General features: G+C 47.8%; 1 protein-coding gene across 16 annotated transcripts in view; it reads left to right on the top strand.

Moving 5' to 3' along the window:
- Positions 1-19,805, top strand: part of RIMBP2 (RIMS binding protein 2) — an 80,786-nt gene that overhangs the window by 29,701 nt on the left and 31,280 nt on the right. For 10 of the 16 annotated variants that reach the window (XR_012058421.1, XR_012058422.1, XM_072936231.1 and 7 more), the window contains exons 3-7: positions 5,664-5,753; positions 9,762-9,884; positions 13,218-13,322; positions 15,722-15,772; positions 16,971-16,991. Coding sequence is in view for 14 of the 16 variants with exons in the window: in XM_072936231.1 (XP_072792332.1) it covers positions 13,221-13,322; positions 15,722-15,772; positions 16,971-16,991 (174 nt within the window). In the remaining 2 variants the exon portion in view is untranslated. The remainder of the gene's footprint in view (positions 1-5,663; positions 5,754-9,761; positions 9,885-13,217; positions 13,323-15,721; positions 15,773-16,970; positions 16,992-19,805) is intronic. The other 6 variants (XM_072936241.1, XM_072936230.1, XM_072936240.1 and 3 more) reach the window with 3 other exon arrangements.

The raw sequence follows: 19,805 nt of genomic DNA, 5'->3' as shown, positions 1-19,805 counted from the left end.
TAACAGAAGGTTACATTCATGACACAGCACCAATAAATAATAATTTTCTTTTAGTGAAAGAATTTCAGAGCACTTGAAAACTGTGGAAGAATGTATTTATTTGTAGGTTTGTCCATAGAGAAAAGAATTTATCATACATCTAATTCAAATGAATGATACGGATTTATTTCTAGTTCTTCTGTCTATTCTCCTCCATTTGCTGGCATTTTTTGTGACAGGAGGAAATGTGTGAGGACTTTGTGTCTCCTGCCACGGGCTGGGTGTAGTGCAGAAGCAGAGGGGAAGCAGAAGGGAAAAGAAATTATCTTTTGTTTAAATATCACTTTTGGCCTTTGCAAGTTGTTCCAGATTAAATCTTTTCTTTGAGAATTGGCTAAAAATAGACAGGAAGAATAATACTCTGAACTGTGATAAGTATTATCATCAGAAATCAATCTTAGAAATTATTTCCACGATTAAATGTAGCGTAAATTGAAGGAGAAGAAAATGCGATTAAATCAGGCGTGGGGGAGAAAGCCTGTAACAACTTTTCTGTGGAATTCAATTTAGTGTTAATTTGCTGGGAGCTTAGAAAATAGAACAACAGCAAGCCCCTAAGGAGGGAAAGGATGGCTAATGAGGGATACGCAGATTTGGGGGAGAATCAAACCCCTCTCAGTGCTGCTGTGGGGAAGGAGAAATTCAGCGCTGGGCCCTGCACTGGGAGCTCCGAGTGTCCCAGGAGGGACAGGGAAACCTGGGTCCCACCTTGCACAGGCAGTAAATTTTACCTGGGTCCCACCCTGCAGGCACAGGCAGGTGTTTGGGTTTTACCTGAGCTCCACCTTGCACAGGCAGGAGTTTGGGTTTTACCTGAATCCCACCTTGCACAGGCAGGAGTTTGGGTTTTATCTGGGTCCCACCCTGCACAGGCAGGAGTTTGGGTTTTACCTGGGTCCCACCTTGCACAGGCAGTAAATTTTACCTGAGCTCCAACCTGCAGGCACAGGCAGGAGTTTGGGTTTTACCTGAGCTCCACCTTGCACAGGCAGGAGTTTGGGTTTTACCTGAGTCCCACCTTGCACAGGTAGGTAAATTTTACCTGAGTCCCACCCTGCAGGCACAGGCAGGAGTTTGGGTTTCACCTGTGACATACCTTAGGAGGTGATTGCTGTTGGGTTTGCAGAGCTGGGCTCTCTGTTACAGCAGGGCTGTCAGCCCAGTCTCAGGGTCTGGGGGTGACCCCAGGAGTGTAAAATCCTCATTTCCCAGCCCTGCAGCCAGAGGAGGAGTCTGAATGTGCAGGATCAGCTTCCCCAGGCTGTTTATTTTCCCTTGTCTATAATGTTCTCTGCCCTGCTGAGTTCTGCCAGCTGTTTTTCCTGTTCCAGGACAGACATTTTGTCACTGGTCGCTGCCACCTCAGTGTGCCAGGGAATCTCTTCTGCAGGCAGGAGCCATTCTCCAGCAGATAGCTGGGAACAGGATCGGTGAGATGAAATCTATGTTCTAGAAAACTTCATAAATGTGCAGCCATCTGGGGCTATCTTTAATTTTCACTTTCATCCCTCCTTTTGCTGCTGGCTGCATCGGGGAGACTCAGGGATGCTCAGTTTCATTTCAGTGTCGGGCTGGGGAGATTTTATCTCCAGAGTAGAAGAGTTTGGAATAATTTCCTTGGATCCCTCCACTCCCAGCCCTTTCAGCTGCACGCAGACCTATTGTCAGATTATTTTTCCCCAGGTTCTCTGATAGCCATCATATGAACACATAATTCAGTGATTTCTTCATGTGCCTAGAGATGTTGCCTAATTGCAAAATCCTTATTGGGAATGGGAGATAAGCTGATACTCCCCTTTGATGAACCTTCTCTCTCAGCCCACTGCGAATCAGAAGCATCACTAAAATTTGTTATCTGTTAAACTAATTTCTTCTGGCTTTATTAAAACTAATTAGTTTGCTTGAGGACCAAAGTTCTCTCAGCATTCCTTGGAACAAATAAATATATCATGAGAAAACATAAACAACAATTGAAAATTAGTTCAATAGGAATAGACAGTATGTGTTAATGGAGCTGATAATAGGCACAAATATAGTTAACAGTATCTGGACTCAAGTGTCTGAAGTGCTGGAATTCTTTTTGTAGTTTAAAAACCCTCTCCAAGGTTTTGTTTTGCATAGAGAATTACAATTACCTTGTGAGAGATCCATGTCTTTCTCCAAGAATAGATTTTCCACCATGGGTTTGGTTTTAACTGATGAGCTGGGAGAGTTCAGAAATGGTGCTGATATTGTCTGTGCATGGCTCGGGAGGTTTATGTACAAAGATGACACATGAGGTTTTATTTTAACATGAGGCTTATTTTAATCAAGTGCAGTCTTTTTTGTTCGGTTCTGATAAGCAGCAATTTGAAATGGAGAATATCAGAGATTCTTTATGCTTGGTGGTTTTCAGTGTTCCTTTCTTTCTCCTTTTTTCCTCTCCTCACAGCCTTTCCTGAGAGCTTCCAGAGCTTTGCATTTACAGCTGCCTCAACAATTGATTTTTATTAAATGAAAAATTGAAAATGACGAGGCCTAAAGCTAAATATTATTAGCACTGGGGATGATTTTTTGTAACCTTAATTCAGCAGGAGAAATTTTCAGCGTGTGACTTGGTGGAGTCCTGTATTCCAGCAGCAGTAGGAATCCTTTACACTGCCCCACAGTTTTCAGACACCTCCCTGAGTGGGGTTGCTGTCACTGCCCAGAGCTGTTGGCTGGGAAAACATCAGGAAATGTGAGTTTCTGTACATCCTTCCCTAAAGGAACATGCAGGGAAAGCACTGGTCCAAACCACTTTGCATTACTCATGAATTTGTTCTGTGTTTCTGTGTACCACCTTAGTCTAGCAGATGAGAAATTGATTGTGCAGTCTTACTTGAAGGCTGTAATATTATCTGTTCTGAATTTTTGAAGCATGAAGAGCTGTTTTTGAATGATGCTTCTGGCACCTAATCCTTAAAATTATTCAGCATATTTTTCTCCTGTCTGTCTTGAAATGAAAAATTATCTTCTGTTTTCAAGTCACTTATAACGTCTAAAAATTAAGCTTAACTTTTCAGAGAGATTTCCAAACTTATGCAATATATTAATATAGGTTTCTGCCTAATGAAATTACTCTGAGACAGCGGAATAATTACTGATGTCACCAGAGTTCACACGAGGGTTTTTAACATTTGCATCTCCACATTTCTTGCTAAAAAAATCTGCCAATCTTCGGAAAAGCCACGAAGCTTTTTGAGCCGTGGTTGATGTTCTGCTGAGGTTCAGTACATTTTCATCCTTCCTTAGTGCCACAAGACTGAGTTTTTCACCTGCTGGGGCACGATGTTTCCACAGCAACGCCGATTTTGTTTGCTGCTCTCGGCTCCTTGTGCGCGGCAAGGAGGAGAAGCTTGGGAGAGGCGTTTGTGGAAGCCAATCTGGCTAATTGCACTGACAGGATCAGCAAGCAGAGCCAGGGGTGGGATGCTCCCTCGTCTGCAGGGGGCAAAAAATGCCAATTCCTGCTGGGGGGAGCAGCACCGGCCTGATGGGATGGGATGGGATGGGATGGGATGGGATGGGATGGGATGGGATGGGATGGGATGGGATGGGATGGGATGGGATGGGATGGGATGGGATGGGATGGGATGGGATGGGATGGGATCGATGGGATGGGATGGGATGGGATGGGATGGGATGGGATGGGATGGGATGGGATGGGATGGGATCAATGGGATGGGATCAATGGGATGGGATCAATGGGATGGGCCAAGGGAGCAGAGAGGGACCCAGAGTCAGGAGAATTCTGAGGACATCCCCAGCTCCCAGGGCAGCTCATCCATCCCCTCCCTGCTTTAGGGGAGCACAGCCTGCCCCAGGGTCAGGGGACCTTTGGGGACATCCCCAGCTCCCAGGGCTGCTCATCCACGCCCTGCCCTTGCTGCTGCCCAGCAGATGAAGCCCCAGTGCTCTGCAGGTACCTGGCCAAGGATGCTCCTGCTGCAGCCTGTGCCTGACCAGCCCTGCAGCTGATCAGAACGATTTTGTTGCTGTTTTCCAGCCCCTGATTTTTGTTTGTTCTGCCACTAGAGAGATTGAAGCGGGTGGAGAATGTGGGTGAGAAGTTTCTAATGAGTTATCACCTGGTGTGAGGGGAAACTCCTGCATGTGCAGGGGCCACTAAACCACACTCTCCATTCAAATGATTTCAAAATACTTGGTGTAGAATTTGTGTTTCCTCCCTGAGAAGGAATTGTTTTTCCTCCCCGAGAAGGAATTGTGTTTCCTCCCCAAGAGGGAATTGCTTGTGTTTCCTCCCTGGGAAGGAATTACTTGTGTTTCTCCCCAAGAAGGAGCTGTTTGTGTTTCTCCCCAGGATCTGCTCCCAGCTGTGCTGCCAGGACACCGGTGGTTTCCAAGGCCAAGAAACTGCTGCAGTTCCTGTGTCCCTTTTTTAGCAGTGCTTTTTAAGAAGTGCTATTTTTATGTGGTGTTTCTTATGCTAAATTCAGCCTTCTGATTAGAGGGGTAAAGCTGCATTTGTTTTCCTTTGTTAGAACAGAGTGTAATTTGCCCGGAAAAGTTCCTATTTTTAAAACGAAGCAAATCCAATTGTGAAGTGCTTTTATTTAAAATGCAAGCAATGTTTCTGAGTAGCTCTTCCTTTACCTTAAGAGTGCTACTGGAAAACACTCATGTCTGTTAGTGTCTCTGTGGGAATTCATTAGTTTTTAAGTGTTAACATCAGAAAATGTCCAGCTACTTTCCTGTGCTACTTGCTAACATGTGCTTCACCGTGCCAGTTGAGAGGAAGGCTCAGAAGTGCCTGGCACCTCACAACTGGCAACTTGCACAAGGAATTGAATTCAAGTTAAAGCCTCCAACAGCTGCCTTTGGGAGCTTGTGCAAAACCAAAATAGTCACAAGTGTCAGAGGATGCTGCTGAGCTCCATCTATTTTGATTTGAGTGGCCTGATAAAGGATTTCCACCCTGCTACTTTGACCTTTGGCTGTATATTTGAGTTTTATTTACTGTTCTTTTTTCCAGCTTATATGGCTGTCAAAATACATAAAAATACATCCCCGAGGCTGCAGCCAAGCCCTTGATCTTTAAGCACAGGTTCCTCCCCTTTGAGTGGCTGCATTTCTGACCTGTCACTGCAGGACAGAGATGCTCTACCCAGGCTCTGGTGTTTGGATTAGAATGTGGCTGGTACTGATATTAGAAAGAAATATACATTAAATAAGGTGAAGTGTGGGAATATAAAAGTGTGGACATGAGTACACATTCCAGTTGTTGGTTTTTGCCCGCAGAATGCCTTCTGGACACCTGCACTGCTTTATTTCCTGGGAGCTGAGTCTGTCTCCTCCCAGCTCTGGGTGAGGTGAGGCAGCCACGTCTGAGCTCTTTGTTTCCTCACAGGGAATTTTTATTGTTGTTTGTGCAGGCACCAGGCCTGTGCAGCCAGGTCATCTCTCTTTGCTTGCACATCTTCAATCAGATCATCTGCTGAACACCTGGGGGTTTGTGGCAGAGCTGCCTGGAACTGCAGATTAATCTGGTGCTTCTGCACCTCGTTAATGGCAAATAATGGCATGGCAGAGCTGCCCTGGGCTGGGCTGGGGCCGAGGCTGTGACACCTCTGTTTCTGTTGCAGGAGGAGCAGCTGGAGGATGCTGTGCAGGAGGAGAACTGCCTGAGCCTGCAGCATGCCAAGGTGTGCCCCCGAGCAGTGCAGCACGGCCAGGTAACGCACAGCAGCTGTGCCCGGTGTGCCAGGTGTGCCCAGGTGTGCCCAGGTGTGCCCGGTGTGCCCTGCTGCCCCAGGTGTGCCCTAAAAGGTCTCTGTGTGCTGCAGTGTGGATTTCTCTCTGGCAGATCTGCATGGCAGAGTGCTGGGAGGAGCGGCTGGCGAGGCTCACCTCAGCACATCTGCACCCCAGATGTGCAGCAGGAGCCAGCCCTGAGCTCTGGTGGGCACGGCAAGGCCACTGGGAGCTGCTGGCCATGGGCACAGCGTGGTCTACCAATTTTTCCCTTTCCTAACGTGTTTCTCTTCTCTTTATTGTGGTTTACACTCACCTTTGTACCCGCCTCACGAGGCACATAAAGAGAAGGTCTCCCTTGGGCAGGTGCATGCTCCAGCTGACACACAGTAATGTGCACCGTTAATGCCACGAAGGCTCAGTCCTCTGACACTGAAAACGTGACTCCTCTGACCAGCAGCAAGTGCACAACGTGCATGGCTGACAGTGCTTTATTATAGGTAATGTTTGTCTTGAGGTGCACTGGGAAATTCTGCTGAAACCAGTTTAAAATACAGAGGTCAATGCTGCTCACATTAGCCACTGAGTCAGAAATAGAAATGCCTCTAACTGTTGTAGTGTCAGGATTTATCATGCTGTGGGCACTTGTTTCTTCACATCCATTAAATACTGTGAAAGGCACAGAGCAGAAACTCTGGGTGCTGGCCCTGCTGCTCTCACACAGCAGCCTCAGAACAGCCAGAAACTCCTCATGAGAGTGCTGCCTGGCTTGTAAGGAATCTAACAGTGTGCCATCCTGGTCTGTACCCTGCATGTTAGCAAACCTTTTGTTTCCCCCCTTGCAGAGAGGCTTTCTGAGGTTTTTACCCCTCACACAGAGGCTGAGGATAGACTGTGCAGTTTATGCTGCATTTATTGTTCAGAATGTGTGAAACTCTGCAGCTTTGATGGGGAGGTTAGAGCAGAATTCTGACAGAGTTAGGGCTCAGCCCTGAAGGGGAAAACCTGCCTAAATTCATTTATTCTTTTTCAGCCTCAAGAGCTGGCCTGAAAAACAGGCCAACCCATCCAAGCAACCGGGGCTGGAGGAGAGTTTGTGAGTTGTGCTGTGTGGCACTGACCCAGCTCTGCTCACCCTGCAGGAGCTGCTGGCTCCTGGGGATGGATTTTGGGAGCTGCAGGTTCCTGGGGATGGATTTTGGAGCTGCTGGCTCCTGGGGATGGATTTTGGAGCTGCAGGTTCCTGGGGATGGATTTTGGGAGCTGCAGGTTCCTGGGGATGGATTTTGGAGCTGCAGGCTCCTGGGGATGGATTTTGGAGCTGCTGGCTCCTGGGGATGGATTTTGGAGCTGCTGGCTCCTGGGGATGGATTTTGGGAGGAAAACCTCTGTTTTCAGTGTCCAGGAGGCTGAGGCCCTCTGCAGAGCCCTGGCCTCAGACTGACCCAAAGCAGGGCACAGCCAGTGAGTGTGAAGATACAGGATGCAGAACAGATTGGCTGAAGAGTTGAGCAGAGAAGCATCACAGACAGAATGTTCCTGTTTGTGCCAGGGAGTCAGGGCTGTGTCTGATGCACTCGATTCAGGTCAGCTGTTTGTGCCCCTGGGAACACTGATGTTTGATATGCTCTCAAGTTCATGTATATCCCATATGCTCTGAGCAGCCTGCTTGGAGGGAGCACTGAAGTCACATTTAAGGACAAATGTTGTCTAAAAGAGAAAAAGGAAATGATATCTCATCAAGCTGTATGATGCCATCTGGGTAAATAAATGTGGGTATCACAGCATTCCGAGTAACACACCATCTCCAGAGGAGGAAGGCCTGGTGAGAATTCCCTGCAGAAATACTGAAATACATCAGTGTTTCTGGAAATAACAACAGTAATTATCAGAAGGACTTTGATAGATTTGGTTCTGTTCTTTCCAGTACTGAAAATCAAAACCTTGTCCAAAAGCTGATCAGGCAGAGAAGGCAGAGGAATGATCAAAGTCATTGGTGTGTTCCTGAGCTTTGAGCAAAGGCACAATGGGATCCTAAATGAAAGATCCTGAGATGTGAAATGCCTGCAGTTCTGCCTGGCTCTAATCCATCTCTTTCCAAGATTCCATCAGCAGCCTGGTAAGAGCTGTTTGTTCTGAGAGCCCCTTCCCTGCCTGCAGGGAGAAGCTCAGAGCAGAAGGGAACCCTGCTGCCTTGCTCCCAAAAATATTCAGAATATGACAGGCAGCGAGTTTTAGAAAAACTTCTTTCCAGAGGAGGTCAGTAGGGATGAGTTGTTTTGGACACAGGGAAATCTAAAGTCTGACAAAAAACAACCTCTTCTTGGAACTTGTTCAAAATCTTGTGCTTCATAATCCTGAGGGAATGAGCTGAGGATGCCAGACAAGAGGAGGATTGCAGCATTGATCCTGGTACCTCACGGTTCCCTTTTTCCACCTGTTATTCCTCAGCAATATCCACTGACTGCTCTGAGCAGTGCAATGCCATACGAAGGATGCAGGAGTTAATACATTCTGCAAATCCATTGTTTGATGGTTTTCTTTGTCATAAAGAACTGAGAGGAAGGGAAAAGCAAAATCCGTGCGCAGAAAACAAAGCCTGATGTTGACAATTGCATCAGTTCTTGTGGAAAACATGATTTGTTCCCTTTGCCTCTCTTTTTTTCTAGTCCACTGCACTCCAAAGAGCCCTTCTGCAGGGCTGAATGCAAGGGCTGGCTGCAGCCATTTAGATTGTTTGGTCCATGGCAGAATTTGCAAGTTAACAAACTGCAGCCGGAAGGCAAAGAAAGAGGCTGAGTCAGCTTCCAAAACACTGCATCAGAACATGACAAACAAAAAACCCCAAAACAAACCCAAAACCAACCCAACCCAACCCAAACCCCAGTAATTAACCTGGAGACGGGGAGGAACTGGTCAGTGCCTGGAGTGGAGCCAGCCCCAGGTGGAGCTGAGCCCTGGGCTGGCCCTGCCTGGGCTGCAGCTCAGGGCAAACCTGCAGCTCACCAGGAATGTCTTTGCCTCCTTACCTGCTGCAAGCGCTGCAGAAAAGTGGCAGTGTATGTGAAAATAATACTGGGGTTTTTACCCGGCTGTTTATTCCTGCTTGATGTTTTCTTCCTGTAAAAGATGCAGTTTCTGGTATGAGCCAAGCTGTAATAATCCTGTTAGGCATCAATAGAGATCTCAAACTCAGAGTGATCAGCACTAAGCAATCAAATTTTCAGGTGGTCTGAATTAAAGAAAGAACTTTTCCGTGGCAGGCTAAAGTAATTCAATGGATTTTCTTGTTTTCTGTGTCTGTTTATGAAGCAGTCACTGTCACTGATGATTCACAAAATCCTGTATTAAAAGACTTGATCCTGCTGAACTGGTTAACATAGGACCAAATGAATTAAATCATAAAACAAATCTTATGAGTATCTGATCCTTTAAATACCTTGGGTATAGAAATGTTTTAAGGGAGAGCAAAGGGTTTATTGCAGAAGAATACTGATTTTTGAATTGCAGGTACACTGATTTCAAGTGTTAACAGAGGCTGATCATGTGTATTTGAGTTTATTCTGAAGTGAGTTTACACTTAAAAGAGTCCAGAAGAAACGTAAATTTGAGTTTTATTAAATATATATGTGTTAGATCTGTGCCTCTTTGTATAGCACACCCTCCTCTGAGGCCCTGAGATGCAGAGAATTTAGAATTGTGTTGATTGTCATTCATTCTGTGCATGATGGAGTGTATTTGTTTAAATTGACATGCCTTGTGCGTAGCTCCAGTTTGGCTGCCAGACTGTAGTCCCTGCTGAGAGAAAACGTTCTGTGTGTATGAGACAGGCACAGCTTCCTCAGCCAGCATTCCCTTCCGAGGTGCTGTGCTTCTTTCCTGCCCCTCTGAACCTTTTCCTTCCTTCTTTCACATGCAGAGCTTCGGGTCAGCTGTGCTTTGCCTGCATCCCTGCAGTTTGGGCAATAACCCTGTTTTGTTTTCCCTAGGTAAAATCAGACTATGACCATCTTTGAGAAGCCCTTCTCAGAGTGACCAAAGAACGAGATTTGGCTGTGAGGGGAAAACACCAGCTCCAAGCCAAGCTGGAGAACCTAGAGCAGGTCCTAAAGGTGTGTATAAATCCCAAATCCATCGCTCCAGCCCCTGCAGACCCGGGCACCGTGCCCCTCTCAGCTCAGCTCAGCTCAGGGTGTGCAGTGAGAGCACCAGGCACTGGCAGGGGTCTCAAACCAGCTCAGAGACACCCAGAGACCTTCACCTGGCACTTTGTGGGCACCTTGCACTGCACAGTTATTTAAGTCAAAATGAGAAAGAGAGGATGAGGGCAGGAGCAAACTGCCCAGATATTTAACTGCAGAGAGCTGTGTCTGCCACTCCAACTGGCTGCAAAATATCACTGTGGCCTTTACATTCTGTACCTCTCACTGTTCTGCCTAAGAACTGCTTCAGAAATTTTCCTGGGCTGAACCCAAAATTCTCTGGTGGATAGAGAGATCCTGGCCTTTCACATTCAGAGCTTTTCTCCCCTGAGCAGAGCCCTTGTGAGCTGCAGAGCACCTTGAGGCCCCCCAGCTCCTTCTCAGCACTGGGCCATGCCCAGCAGATGCAGCTCACGGTGCATTTCATGCGTGTCCTCATATGCCCAGCAAGTCAGGAGTTTGGAAAAACGGCCTGCAGCTTCCCAGCCACTGCAGAAAAGTTGTGAGAAATACTTAGCCTGGTTTCCCTGTCTGAAAAGCAGTTCTGTTTGTCTTTTGAGAAACTTGGGATGTATCAGCAAAGCAGAGGATGGAGAAGTGCTGAACGCGCTGATTCTGCAAGCGCAGGCAGTGCCCGTGCTGCAGGGCTCTGATTGCCTCTGTGTGCAGGCAGCTCCTTCAGCCAGCTGCCAGCACAGCTGCAGGGCTTGGGGAGAGCCCTGGGGGATGGACCTGCAGCCCTGCAGCCGTGCTGGGAGCTCTGCCCTGCTCACGGGCTGGGCTCTGTCCTGTGCCCTGCCCTGCTCACAGGGCTGGGCTCTGTCCTGGCAGGGATGGGCTCTGTCCTGTGCCCAGCTCTGCTCACGGGGCTGGGCTCTGTCCTGGCAGGGACGGGCTCCTCCTGCAGCCCCAGCCAGGCTGGGCTGCTCTGCCAAACCCACACAGGGCAGCCAGCCACCGCTGCGGGCTCTGAAGTGCCCTTCCAGCAGCAGTTTGTACCCACAGCCCTCTCTCCAGAGCTGGAAATCTAACTGAAATCACAGTTTAAATGCAGGGTGTCCCTGCTCCTTCTGTGCTGCGCAGCAGGCTCGTGCCTTTGCCCACTGGTCCAGGGTGAATTCTGCACCCTCCCTGGAGCACAGAGCAGGAGCTGCCAGCTGCCCCGAGGTGGGGAGTCCCTGCTGTGTTTTTCCTCTGCTCTTTTAGTTGTGGGTTTCCTTTCTGGTGTGGAACAGCATTATTAGGAGCTCTGGAAGGGTGCAAGAGGGAAGTGCAGATTCACACATTAGGAAGTTCAAAGCTGGAAATGCTCTGTGGTAGCTGGTGTAAAATAGCAAGAGCTCAACAGTGTCAAAACATGCTGTTCCAGATCTGGTACTAAATCTTGACAGAGTGAAATGAGAGGTTTTTTCCTGATAATTTAAGCCACGAGGAAGACTGGTTGGTAAAATGGGTGATGCTCATTCAGGTGAGATGAGAATCAGAGCCATTCTTCTTGGGCATTATAAAATTCATTCTAAAATTCCCCATGAACTTTTGTAGAGTATGCAGTGCAAAAATGTCTACAGGCAAACATCAAACCCTCCTGGAAAACCAGCCATAGCTGAGAGTGAAAACTTACAAAGGTGAAAATGTTGTTGTTTATAATCAAACAAAAAGTGACTAAATCCCAAGCAGAGGCCAAATTCTGATTTTTTTTTTTTTGCAAACATGTCCAGGCTGAGAGGTTCGGCCTCCCTGGCTGTCCCTCTGTGCCCTGGGTAATGTGCAGCAGGTAATAGCAGTTCATTACAGGTTAGAAATGGGCTTGATTAAATTCTCTCTTGTAGACAATAAGAGATGTTTTGGGCTGCTCTTGTCCATTTTCTCCATGCATTTGTTTCCCCAAGTGCTGATTTCTAACAGCTTTGTGTGTAATAACTCCGTGCTGCAGATAAGGCACTGTGCCTCTGCTCTGAGACTATTATGGGAATAGTATGTAATTTGGAAAATAAAAATCTTTAATACCAGCTTCACCAGGGAAGAGATCAGAATCTAGAAAGAGATCTTTCTTAGCTCCCATTTATTATGAGGGTGTTTGAAAGTTACAGGGATGCTGGGGAGTAATATTAACCTGTAATGAAAAAGATTTCTATCTGCAGAGGGTGCCTTGACACTGTGCAGCCTGTGCTCTCCCCAGAACCTTGCTGATATTGCTTTGAGTCGTCAGCATCAAACACAGCTCAGAAGCTGTCTGTGAGTTCTGTGTAGTCCCTTTGGCCCAAACCCAGCTGTGCTGCTTCTGTTCTGCCTCATTTTCTGTGGCTGATAGGCAGAGCTCAGCAAAGGTAAGCTGGTTCTTTTGGGTCAGCGTCTGCCAAACAAATCCCAGCAGCGTATCCCACATAAACGGGGACCTGGGCAACCGGCAAGGCCATTTTTATCCAGGCTTTAGTTTGTCAGCAGAACGCTCCCTGGGAACTGTGCCTTTGAACACTGCTGGTGAAATGGCTCTGCTCACCTGTGCAGTCCTGGCAGGGCCACAGCCGGGTCCTGGCAGGGCCACAGCCTGGGTCCTGGCAGGGGCTGATGTCCAATGGCCTGAGTTACCTTTGGCTGAAGCCCTGACTGAATTCCAGCCCCACCCGGTTTCGCTTCTGCCTCCCAAGGATGCCAGGCAGGTTTCTCTGGGGGCAACAGAGCATCCCTGGTCGTGGTGGCTCGTGTGGCTGCAGCTGGATTGTCCCAGTGCTTGACAGCTCTCCTCTTTCTCCTTCTTTCTCCTTCTTTCTCCTTCTTTCTCTTTCTTTCTCCTTCTTTCTCCTTCTCCTTCTCCTTCTCCTTCTCCTTCTCCTTCTCCTTCTCCTTCTCCTTCTCCTTCTCCTTCTCCTTCTCCTTCTCCTTCTCCTTCTCCTTCTCCTTCTCCTTCTCCTTCTCCTTCTCCTTCTCCTTCTCCTTCTCCTTCTCCTTCTCCTTCTCCTTCTCCTTCTCCTTCTCCTTCTCCTTCTCCTTCTCCTTCTCCTTCTCCTTCTCCTTCTCCTTCTCCTTCTCCTTCTCCTTCTCCTTCTCCTTCTCCTTCTCCTTCTCCTTCTCCTTCTCCTTCTCCTTCTCCTTCTCCTTCTCCTTCTCCTTCTCCTTCTCCTTCTCCTTCTCCTTCTCCTTCTCCTTCTCCTTCTCCTTCTCCTTCTCCCTCTCCCTCTCCCTCTCCCTCTCCCTCTCCCTCTCCCTCTCCCTCTCCCTCTCCCTCTCCCCTCCCTGGCACAGCACATGCGAGAGGCTGCGGAGCGGCGGCAACAGCTGGAGCTGGAGCATGAGCAAGCCTTGGCTGTCCTCAACGCCAAACAGCAGGAGATCGAGCTGCTGCAGAAGGTGAGCGGGGACGGGAGGGGACAGGGATGGGATGGGACAGGGACAGGGACAGGGACAGGGACAGGGATGGGACAGGGATGGGACAGGGACAGGGACGGGAGGGGACAGGGATGGGACAGGGACAGGACAGGCAGGTGGGAGCAGGAGCTGCAGGGACAGAGGACTCGGTGGGATGCCCTGGGCTGCAGGAATTCCCTCCCAGCTGCCAGCTGGTGCCTGCGCTGGGGGCTGCAGGCGCTGCTCTGCATGCAGCAGGAGGCTGCTGCCTGCGCTGGGGGCTGCAGGCGCTGCTCTGCATGCAGCAGGAGGCTGCTGCCTGCACTGGGGGCTGCAGGCGCTGCTCTGCATGCAGCAGGAGGCTGCTGCCTGTGCTGCAGGGCTGATCGATGCTCCTGGAGCCTGACCCACTGTGCCTGAGCTCTCCTGCTCCCCAGCAGGGATAGCAGTGGCACAGTCCCATGGATTCCCTTTGCATTTCCACTGCTTCCCTCCCTGTTTGCTTGGTAATACCTGTGCATGTCTTGAATGTCACAAAGGAATCCAATCCTAATTTCCTGACAATGAAAATCCGAGGTCTCTGCCGTCTCCAGCGTGCTGTTAATGATCTCACTGGCACAGCCATGCTTGGTAGGATTTCTTTGGCCTCCTCTTCCAGACATGCAATTCTTGCTACCTTTCTCCAGTAAATTAGGAAAAAGAAAGTTTTGTCAGGGCACTGATGCACCACAGTTATCTTCCTTTTCAAGAATGTGTCATGTTTGTATGGCAAGGCTCTGGTGTCCAGCCAGCATCAGCCCACCACAGAAACTGAACAGTTCCTTCACCACCTCACTTCCAAGGTCATTCTCTAATTCACAAATCATTCCAAGGCTTTTTTTTTTTTTTTTCTCACTGCAATTTCTCAGTATTCATTATAATACAAAAACCTTATGATGCTGAGTTTCAGTTTTGCCAAAGTCACTTCAAGCTGCAATTGTCTCAGGGCTAATGTTGATTTTTCCAATTGCTGGGCTAGATTAAAACACACAAATAATGCTGCTAATGAGAGTTTGGTAGAGAATTGGTATGGAGGGACCTTCTCAGCAGGATAAAAGATGTATCTAATATAGTTACTTGAAATAGAATGCTGTAGTTGACCAAACAAAATCTTGCAGTTAATTTTCTTTTAGTTTTTCTCAATAAGTGTACTTAGGCAACTCCAAAATGCCATTTCTAGTTATATTCAGCTGTTATTATTAGAACTGCCTCATAAATTTTGGGCTTAAATTTCCTGGCAAAGGAAAGAAATCAAAGCAAAACAAAGAAATACAGCACTTCTTGCTAATTTTTGTTACATTAATAAACCCTCCTTTGGGCTGGCAGCAGGAGGCAGATCTGTGCTCCTCTTTCTGCAGCCTGTGCTGGGCTGCAGCGACAGGCACTGGGCACGGCCAGGTTGGATTTGGTGTTTCACCTAGTGCAACAAGCTCAGCAGATAAATGTTTTAAATAAATCTGCTATCTAAGGAACTACAGCACCTCACTGCCAGCTTTAACAGGAGCTGCTGGCTCACATTCCATCAGAGCTGGCCTCCCAATGCACCCAGCACGTGTGTGCTAGATCCTCTCTTCCCTTTTGTTTATTTTACTGGAGTTGTCTTTACTCGAAGGAGTATTTCCAAAGGGGAGCAGGAAGTCTGGGCAGCACCAGGGTGGCGTTTCACAGCACACCCTGGGACCTTGTCCAGGGCTGGTGAAGCACCAGCCTGGGCACTTGAGGGCAGGGCCAGTGCCTGCTGCAGCCCCTGGGTGTGCTGTCGCCTTCTGAATGGAAACAGGAGTTCATTCTCTCCCTGCAGCGTGCAGCAGGAGCCCTGCAGCGTGCAGCAGGAGCCCTGCAGCGTGCAGCACCAGCCCTGCAGCGTGCAGCACCAGCCCTGCAGTGTGCAGCACCAGCCCTGCAGTGTGCAGCACCAGCCCTGCAGTGTGCAGCACCAGCCCTGCAGTGTGCAGCACCAGCCCTGCAGCGTGCAGCACCAGCCCTGCAGTGTGCAGCACCAGCCCTGCAGCGTGCAGCACCAGCCCTGCAGTGTGCAGCACCAGCCCTGCAGCGTGCAGCACCAGCCCTGCAGCGTGCAGCACCAGTGCAGCTCAGGTGGGATTGGAGGGCTGCAGGGCGGGCTGGGGGCTGAGGCTGCAGCGTGGTGAGTGGTCCAGCACTGCAGCCCTGCTCTGAAGCCTCGCTGGGCTCCAGCCTCCCAAAATAAACATTTATTCGGGGCTGGGAGCTGGCACAGCCACCCCTGCTGGATGGGAGCTCTGGCTCTGTGTGCTGGAGCAGATTGTCTGTGGCATGACTAATCCATTTCCCTTCTTCCTCCTTTTCCCTCTCCTTTCCTTTTTGCTTCCCACAAAAACAAGGCTCAGGTTGAAGCTAAGAAGGAACATGAAGGAGCAGTGCAGTTGCTAGAGGTAAGATCCTCTGGGTTCCCTCGGCTGGCTCAGGTCCCTCCTGGGCAGGATCATGTACAGTGTCACCCCTTCGAGCACTGCAAGGAGTGTGTAGGCAAATGGGGTTTTTTCCTCCTCTGATATAATTGCAGCCTTTAAGATTTATAATTCAGTTAAGAGGGCATTAGGCTGAGCTGTTGGAAGTGATACATGTTTCTTTTTCGTACCATTTTTTGTAAAATACTATTAAAGGGAGTGATTAATGATGAGAATTTTGATTTATTAGGCTGGAAATACAGCAGCAAATACCAATCAGTTACCTAGGGTCCCTAATTAAATACTGTCTAATTAAATACTGTCTAAACATAAAGCAACATGCCAAAGAAGCAGAAACTGTAAATCTAATGAAAGAATTCAAAAACCTTCAAAGGGTGTGCTGGGAAGAGAACACCTCATTTTTCATTTTTCTGCCCGAGGAAAAGGCATTAAATGGTTTTGTTAAAGTATATCTCCTAAAAAATGTGCAAAAATATGATAGCTAATAGCAAGTGCACTGTCAACACTTCATTTAGAAATCTGCTTTTATCTAAAGGTAATTTCCAGTCTTTTTACCTTGCCACAGTATTTCTATGGGTACTTGCTGGCCATGACTCGGTGAAAGGTGGATTTTTCCTGGTGCATTGATCAACTTTAAAAAAACTAAAGCATTTGTTTATTATTATCTATAAAAGTTAATATTCCCACAGAGTGTGCTTTACTCGTAGGCTTTCATTAGCATTATAGATATTAAGTTTGTTTTAGCTTCCAGACTCCAAGATGAAGTTATTATTTAATGCCTGGTGGAAAGCATATGATACAGGAAAACAGAAACAAGAGAAGCAAGGGATTATTTACCCCCCTCAAGCTGAGCACAATTCTTATTTAGCTGATTTGTCTGCAACCTCTGATTTGCAGAGATTTCCAAAGCTTTTGCTTTTTATTGCTACAAGCATATTTATTTTTTAGCATTTTATTTAGTGTGCCTTTTGCAGTTCCAGATCAGCAGCAGTGTTGATTTCTGTAGTGTTGTTTGTGTTGATGCATGTTTTTACATGTGTAGCTGTTCTAAGAGACCGCTGTGAAATGTGAAAAATGATTCAGAACTATTTTTATTTCTTTATTTCACATCTCTTTGTTTACTGTGTCTTGTTTGGGATTTATTGCTTTGCACTTCACCCAGAACACCTTGGACAGCATGCAGGTATTTTAGGGCATAAATTCTCCTTTCCTTTCCTGAATCCTGCACTTCTCCCTTGCAAACGAGTCCCAGAGCCCTGCATGGGATGGGTGCTGGAACCACTGCCATGCTATTGCTATGCAAGCATGCTCTGCACTCGCTGGCCTGCCACCAAACCATCCCAGTCAGGACGTTCTGTGAGAAATTCATCTTTGGCACGGCTAACGAGCTGGGATCCTGCTTTCCAGAGGCAATTCCTCAGAGCATGCCCCGTGGGAATGGTTCGGTGGCTCCTCAAGGCTGTAAATCCTGGCTGTGGGTTTGGTCTGCATTCAGGCTGCTCCTTTGCTACTGCAGACTGCTTAATGTGATATTTGCACCTGGGCTGCTCTGAGCTGCCGCTGAAAGCCACTGCTGCTCTGTAAACAGAAATTCTGAGGTGACACCTGCACAGCAGAACGTGCTAATTGCTGCTCTGAATGCAGACCTGCCCACCTGGAGAGCTGCTCACGCCTCACCTGTCCTGTGTGCACAGTCTGTGTCTGTGATGGGGGCTCCCTTCAGTTCCCATCCCCGAGCCGCTGGGTTTGAGCACAGACTGAATGGCAGGGACCATGGCATGGGGTAAAATCCACAATTCTGAACCTGTGAGCACAGATTGAATGGCAGGGACCATGGCATGGGGGAAAAATCCACAATTCTGAGCCTGTGAGCACAGGTTGAATGGCAGGGACCATGGCATGGGGGAAAAATCCACAATTCTGAGCCTATGAGCACAGATTAAATGCAGGGACCACAGCAAGGGGTCCACAATTCTGCACAATTTTTACAACTGTGAAAAAATCCACAATTCTGAGCCTGTGAGCCTGTCTTGCTCTGCAGGGTCAGACCCAAATTTGTGGATTTTCTGCCGTGAGGTGAGGCTGGCTGGCTGACAGCAAAGCAAGCACCAGCAAAGCATCCAGCAGGGATGAGCATGGGGATGCCTCTTGGTGGCTCCATCGTGGCTCTTATGGCAAATTTTCTGTATCAAGTGCCAGCTTGGTGCTCACTTCTAACTCACAGCCCTACTAAAAATACAGCAGTAAAGGCATTTTTCTTCCAGACTTCCTACTGTCATGAGAGAACTTGAAATCTCTGCATGCTCAGAAGACAAGGCATTTACTGCAATACAAATAATTTCTAAGTTATTAAATAATGCTTTTTCAAAATTACTTTTAAGGCAGCCTTAGCTTTCTGTTGAGCTCTGGATTGTGATGCTTTGCTTTTTTATTTTGTGCTGAAGTTTCCATAAGTGCTTGTGGAAAGGTCAGTAATATTCTTAGAGAGTTGAATGGCTCATCCTTAAGCTTTCCATTGGAAAGTGGGAACCAAAAAACCCAGTTTTCTTCTTTGTTTGCTTAATGTCCTTTTGAAACTGCATAGGTGCCATTTTCATGCAGCAAATTAACAAGTGGCAAAGTCTGACATTTCATTTGCTCAAAACCATGGCAAAAAAATGAAAGACAAAAACCCCAAACATTTCATGTTTGTGTAAAACTCCCACAATGTTTGATTCTTGCTGTTCTTCATTTCATAATCAATCAGATGGATACCCTGAGACTTCTTTTGCAGAAAGAAATTCATTTGAGTGCCATGGAAGCAAGGAAATTATATATTTAAAATTCACCCTAACTTTAAAAAAGTATTTGTTACAAGAAAAGGAGCAAACAGTGCCACCTTGTATATTGTATTTGGATTTTTGGGTTCTTCTGGGTACTGTAAGCATTTTCCTTCAGCTAGGATCTTTTTATAGGTGGTATGTAGTAGGTGTTGTTTTCTTGATATATAAAATGTACAGCTCTTCTTACACGAACAGGGAATGTTTTTTCCTTTAAAAAAATCAAAGCTCTTAGTTCAGTTGAATGGCTTTATTTGCTATGCAGACTTCCTTTGTTAGCACAGCTGCTCACCTAAGCACGAGAGGGGTTTTTAATGAAGGAAGGTGATGTTTGCTCACCATAAAGCGCCAGCCGGGGATACATTATTATAGCTTTAATTTAGCTGGTGCAGTGAGGGCAGATTTGGGTAAAAGGGGGTTTCATGCTGTAGTGTCTGCACTACTCACTAAATGTTTGGAGTCAAGGCTGCCCAGAGCTCCCCATGGCCTGTGCTGCTGTCAGCCAGGGAGCGTCTGACGTCCCCAGCAACTCGTCACTCACTCTGTGTGGGCACAGCCACAACAGCAGCTTCCCTTTCAGCTTCTGTTTTCTTAAAGCCTGCTGCTCAACAGCCAAACAAAACTCTTATTTTTGGTACTTCTCCAGGCTTGCAAAAGCCCTTCTGGGGGTCCTGGGGCACCTTGGTGCGCTTTGGCTTGACAGCGAGCAGCATTAGGGGCAGTTCAGCCCAAATTCTGCAGGAGCCACTGGGGTGAATTTGGGATGAACTTCAGAGCAATGCTGTTTCTTGTTCCTGTGGGGCTTTAATACAAATGGTAATGTAGCAGCTTTGGAGGCTTCAATTTAATAGCGGCAGGTGGGCAAACCTCCGAGATACGCCTGCCTTCTCGAGAGGCTGGAAAAACACGCAGGAGAGACACTCAGGTGTGGGATCCCCTGCAGGGCTCTGGCCGTGGGGAGAACGTGCCCATTTCTTTAGCTTTAGCACTGCTGGAGCACAGCAGGAGGGATTTGCCCTTGGGAAGGCACTGGGGACAGCAGGAATCCCTCGGTGGGACAGGGCTGCCCGTGGGTTCCGTTCGGAGTGCGGGGAGGTTCGGAGGGAGGCTGGGAGGCTGCTGATCCCAAATGCCGTGTGTGTCCCGGTTCCTGGCCCCAGGGGCTGGCCAGGTGCCGT

The sequence above is a fragment of the Taeniopygia guttata genome, chromosome 15 (genome assembly GCF_048771995.1).
Source record: "Taeniopygia guttata chromosome 15, bTaeGut7.mat, whole genome shotgun sequence".
NCBI classification, from domain to species: Eukaryota; Metazoa; Chordata; class Aves; order Passeriformes; family Estrildidae; genus Taeniopygia; species Taeniopygia guttata.
This window is presented reverse-complemented; position numbering and strand designations above follow the sequence as displayed.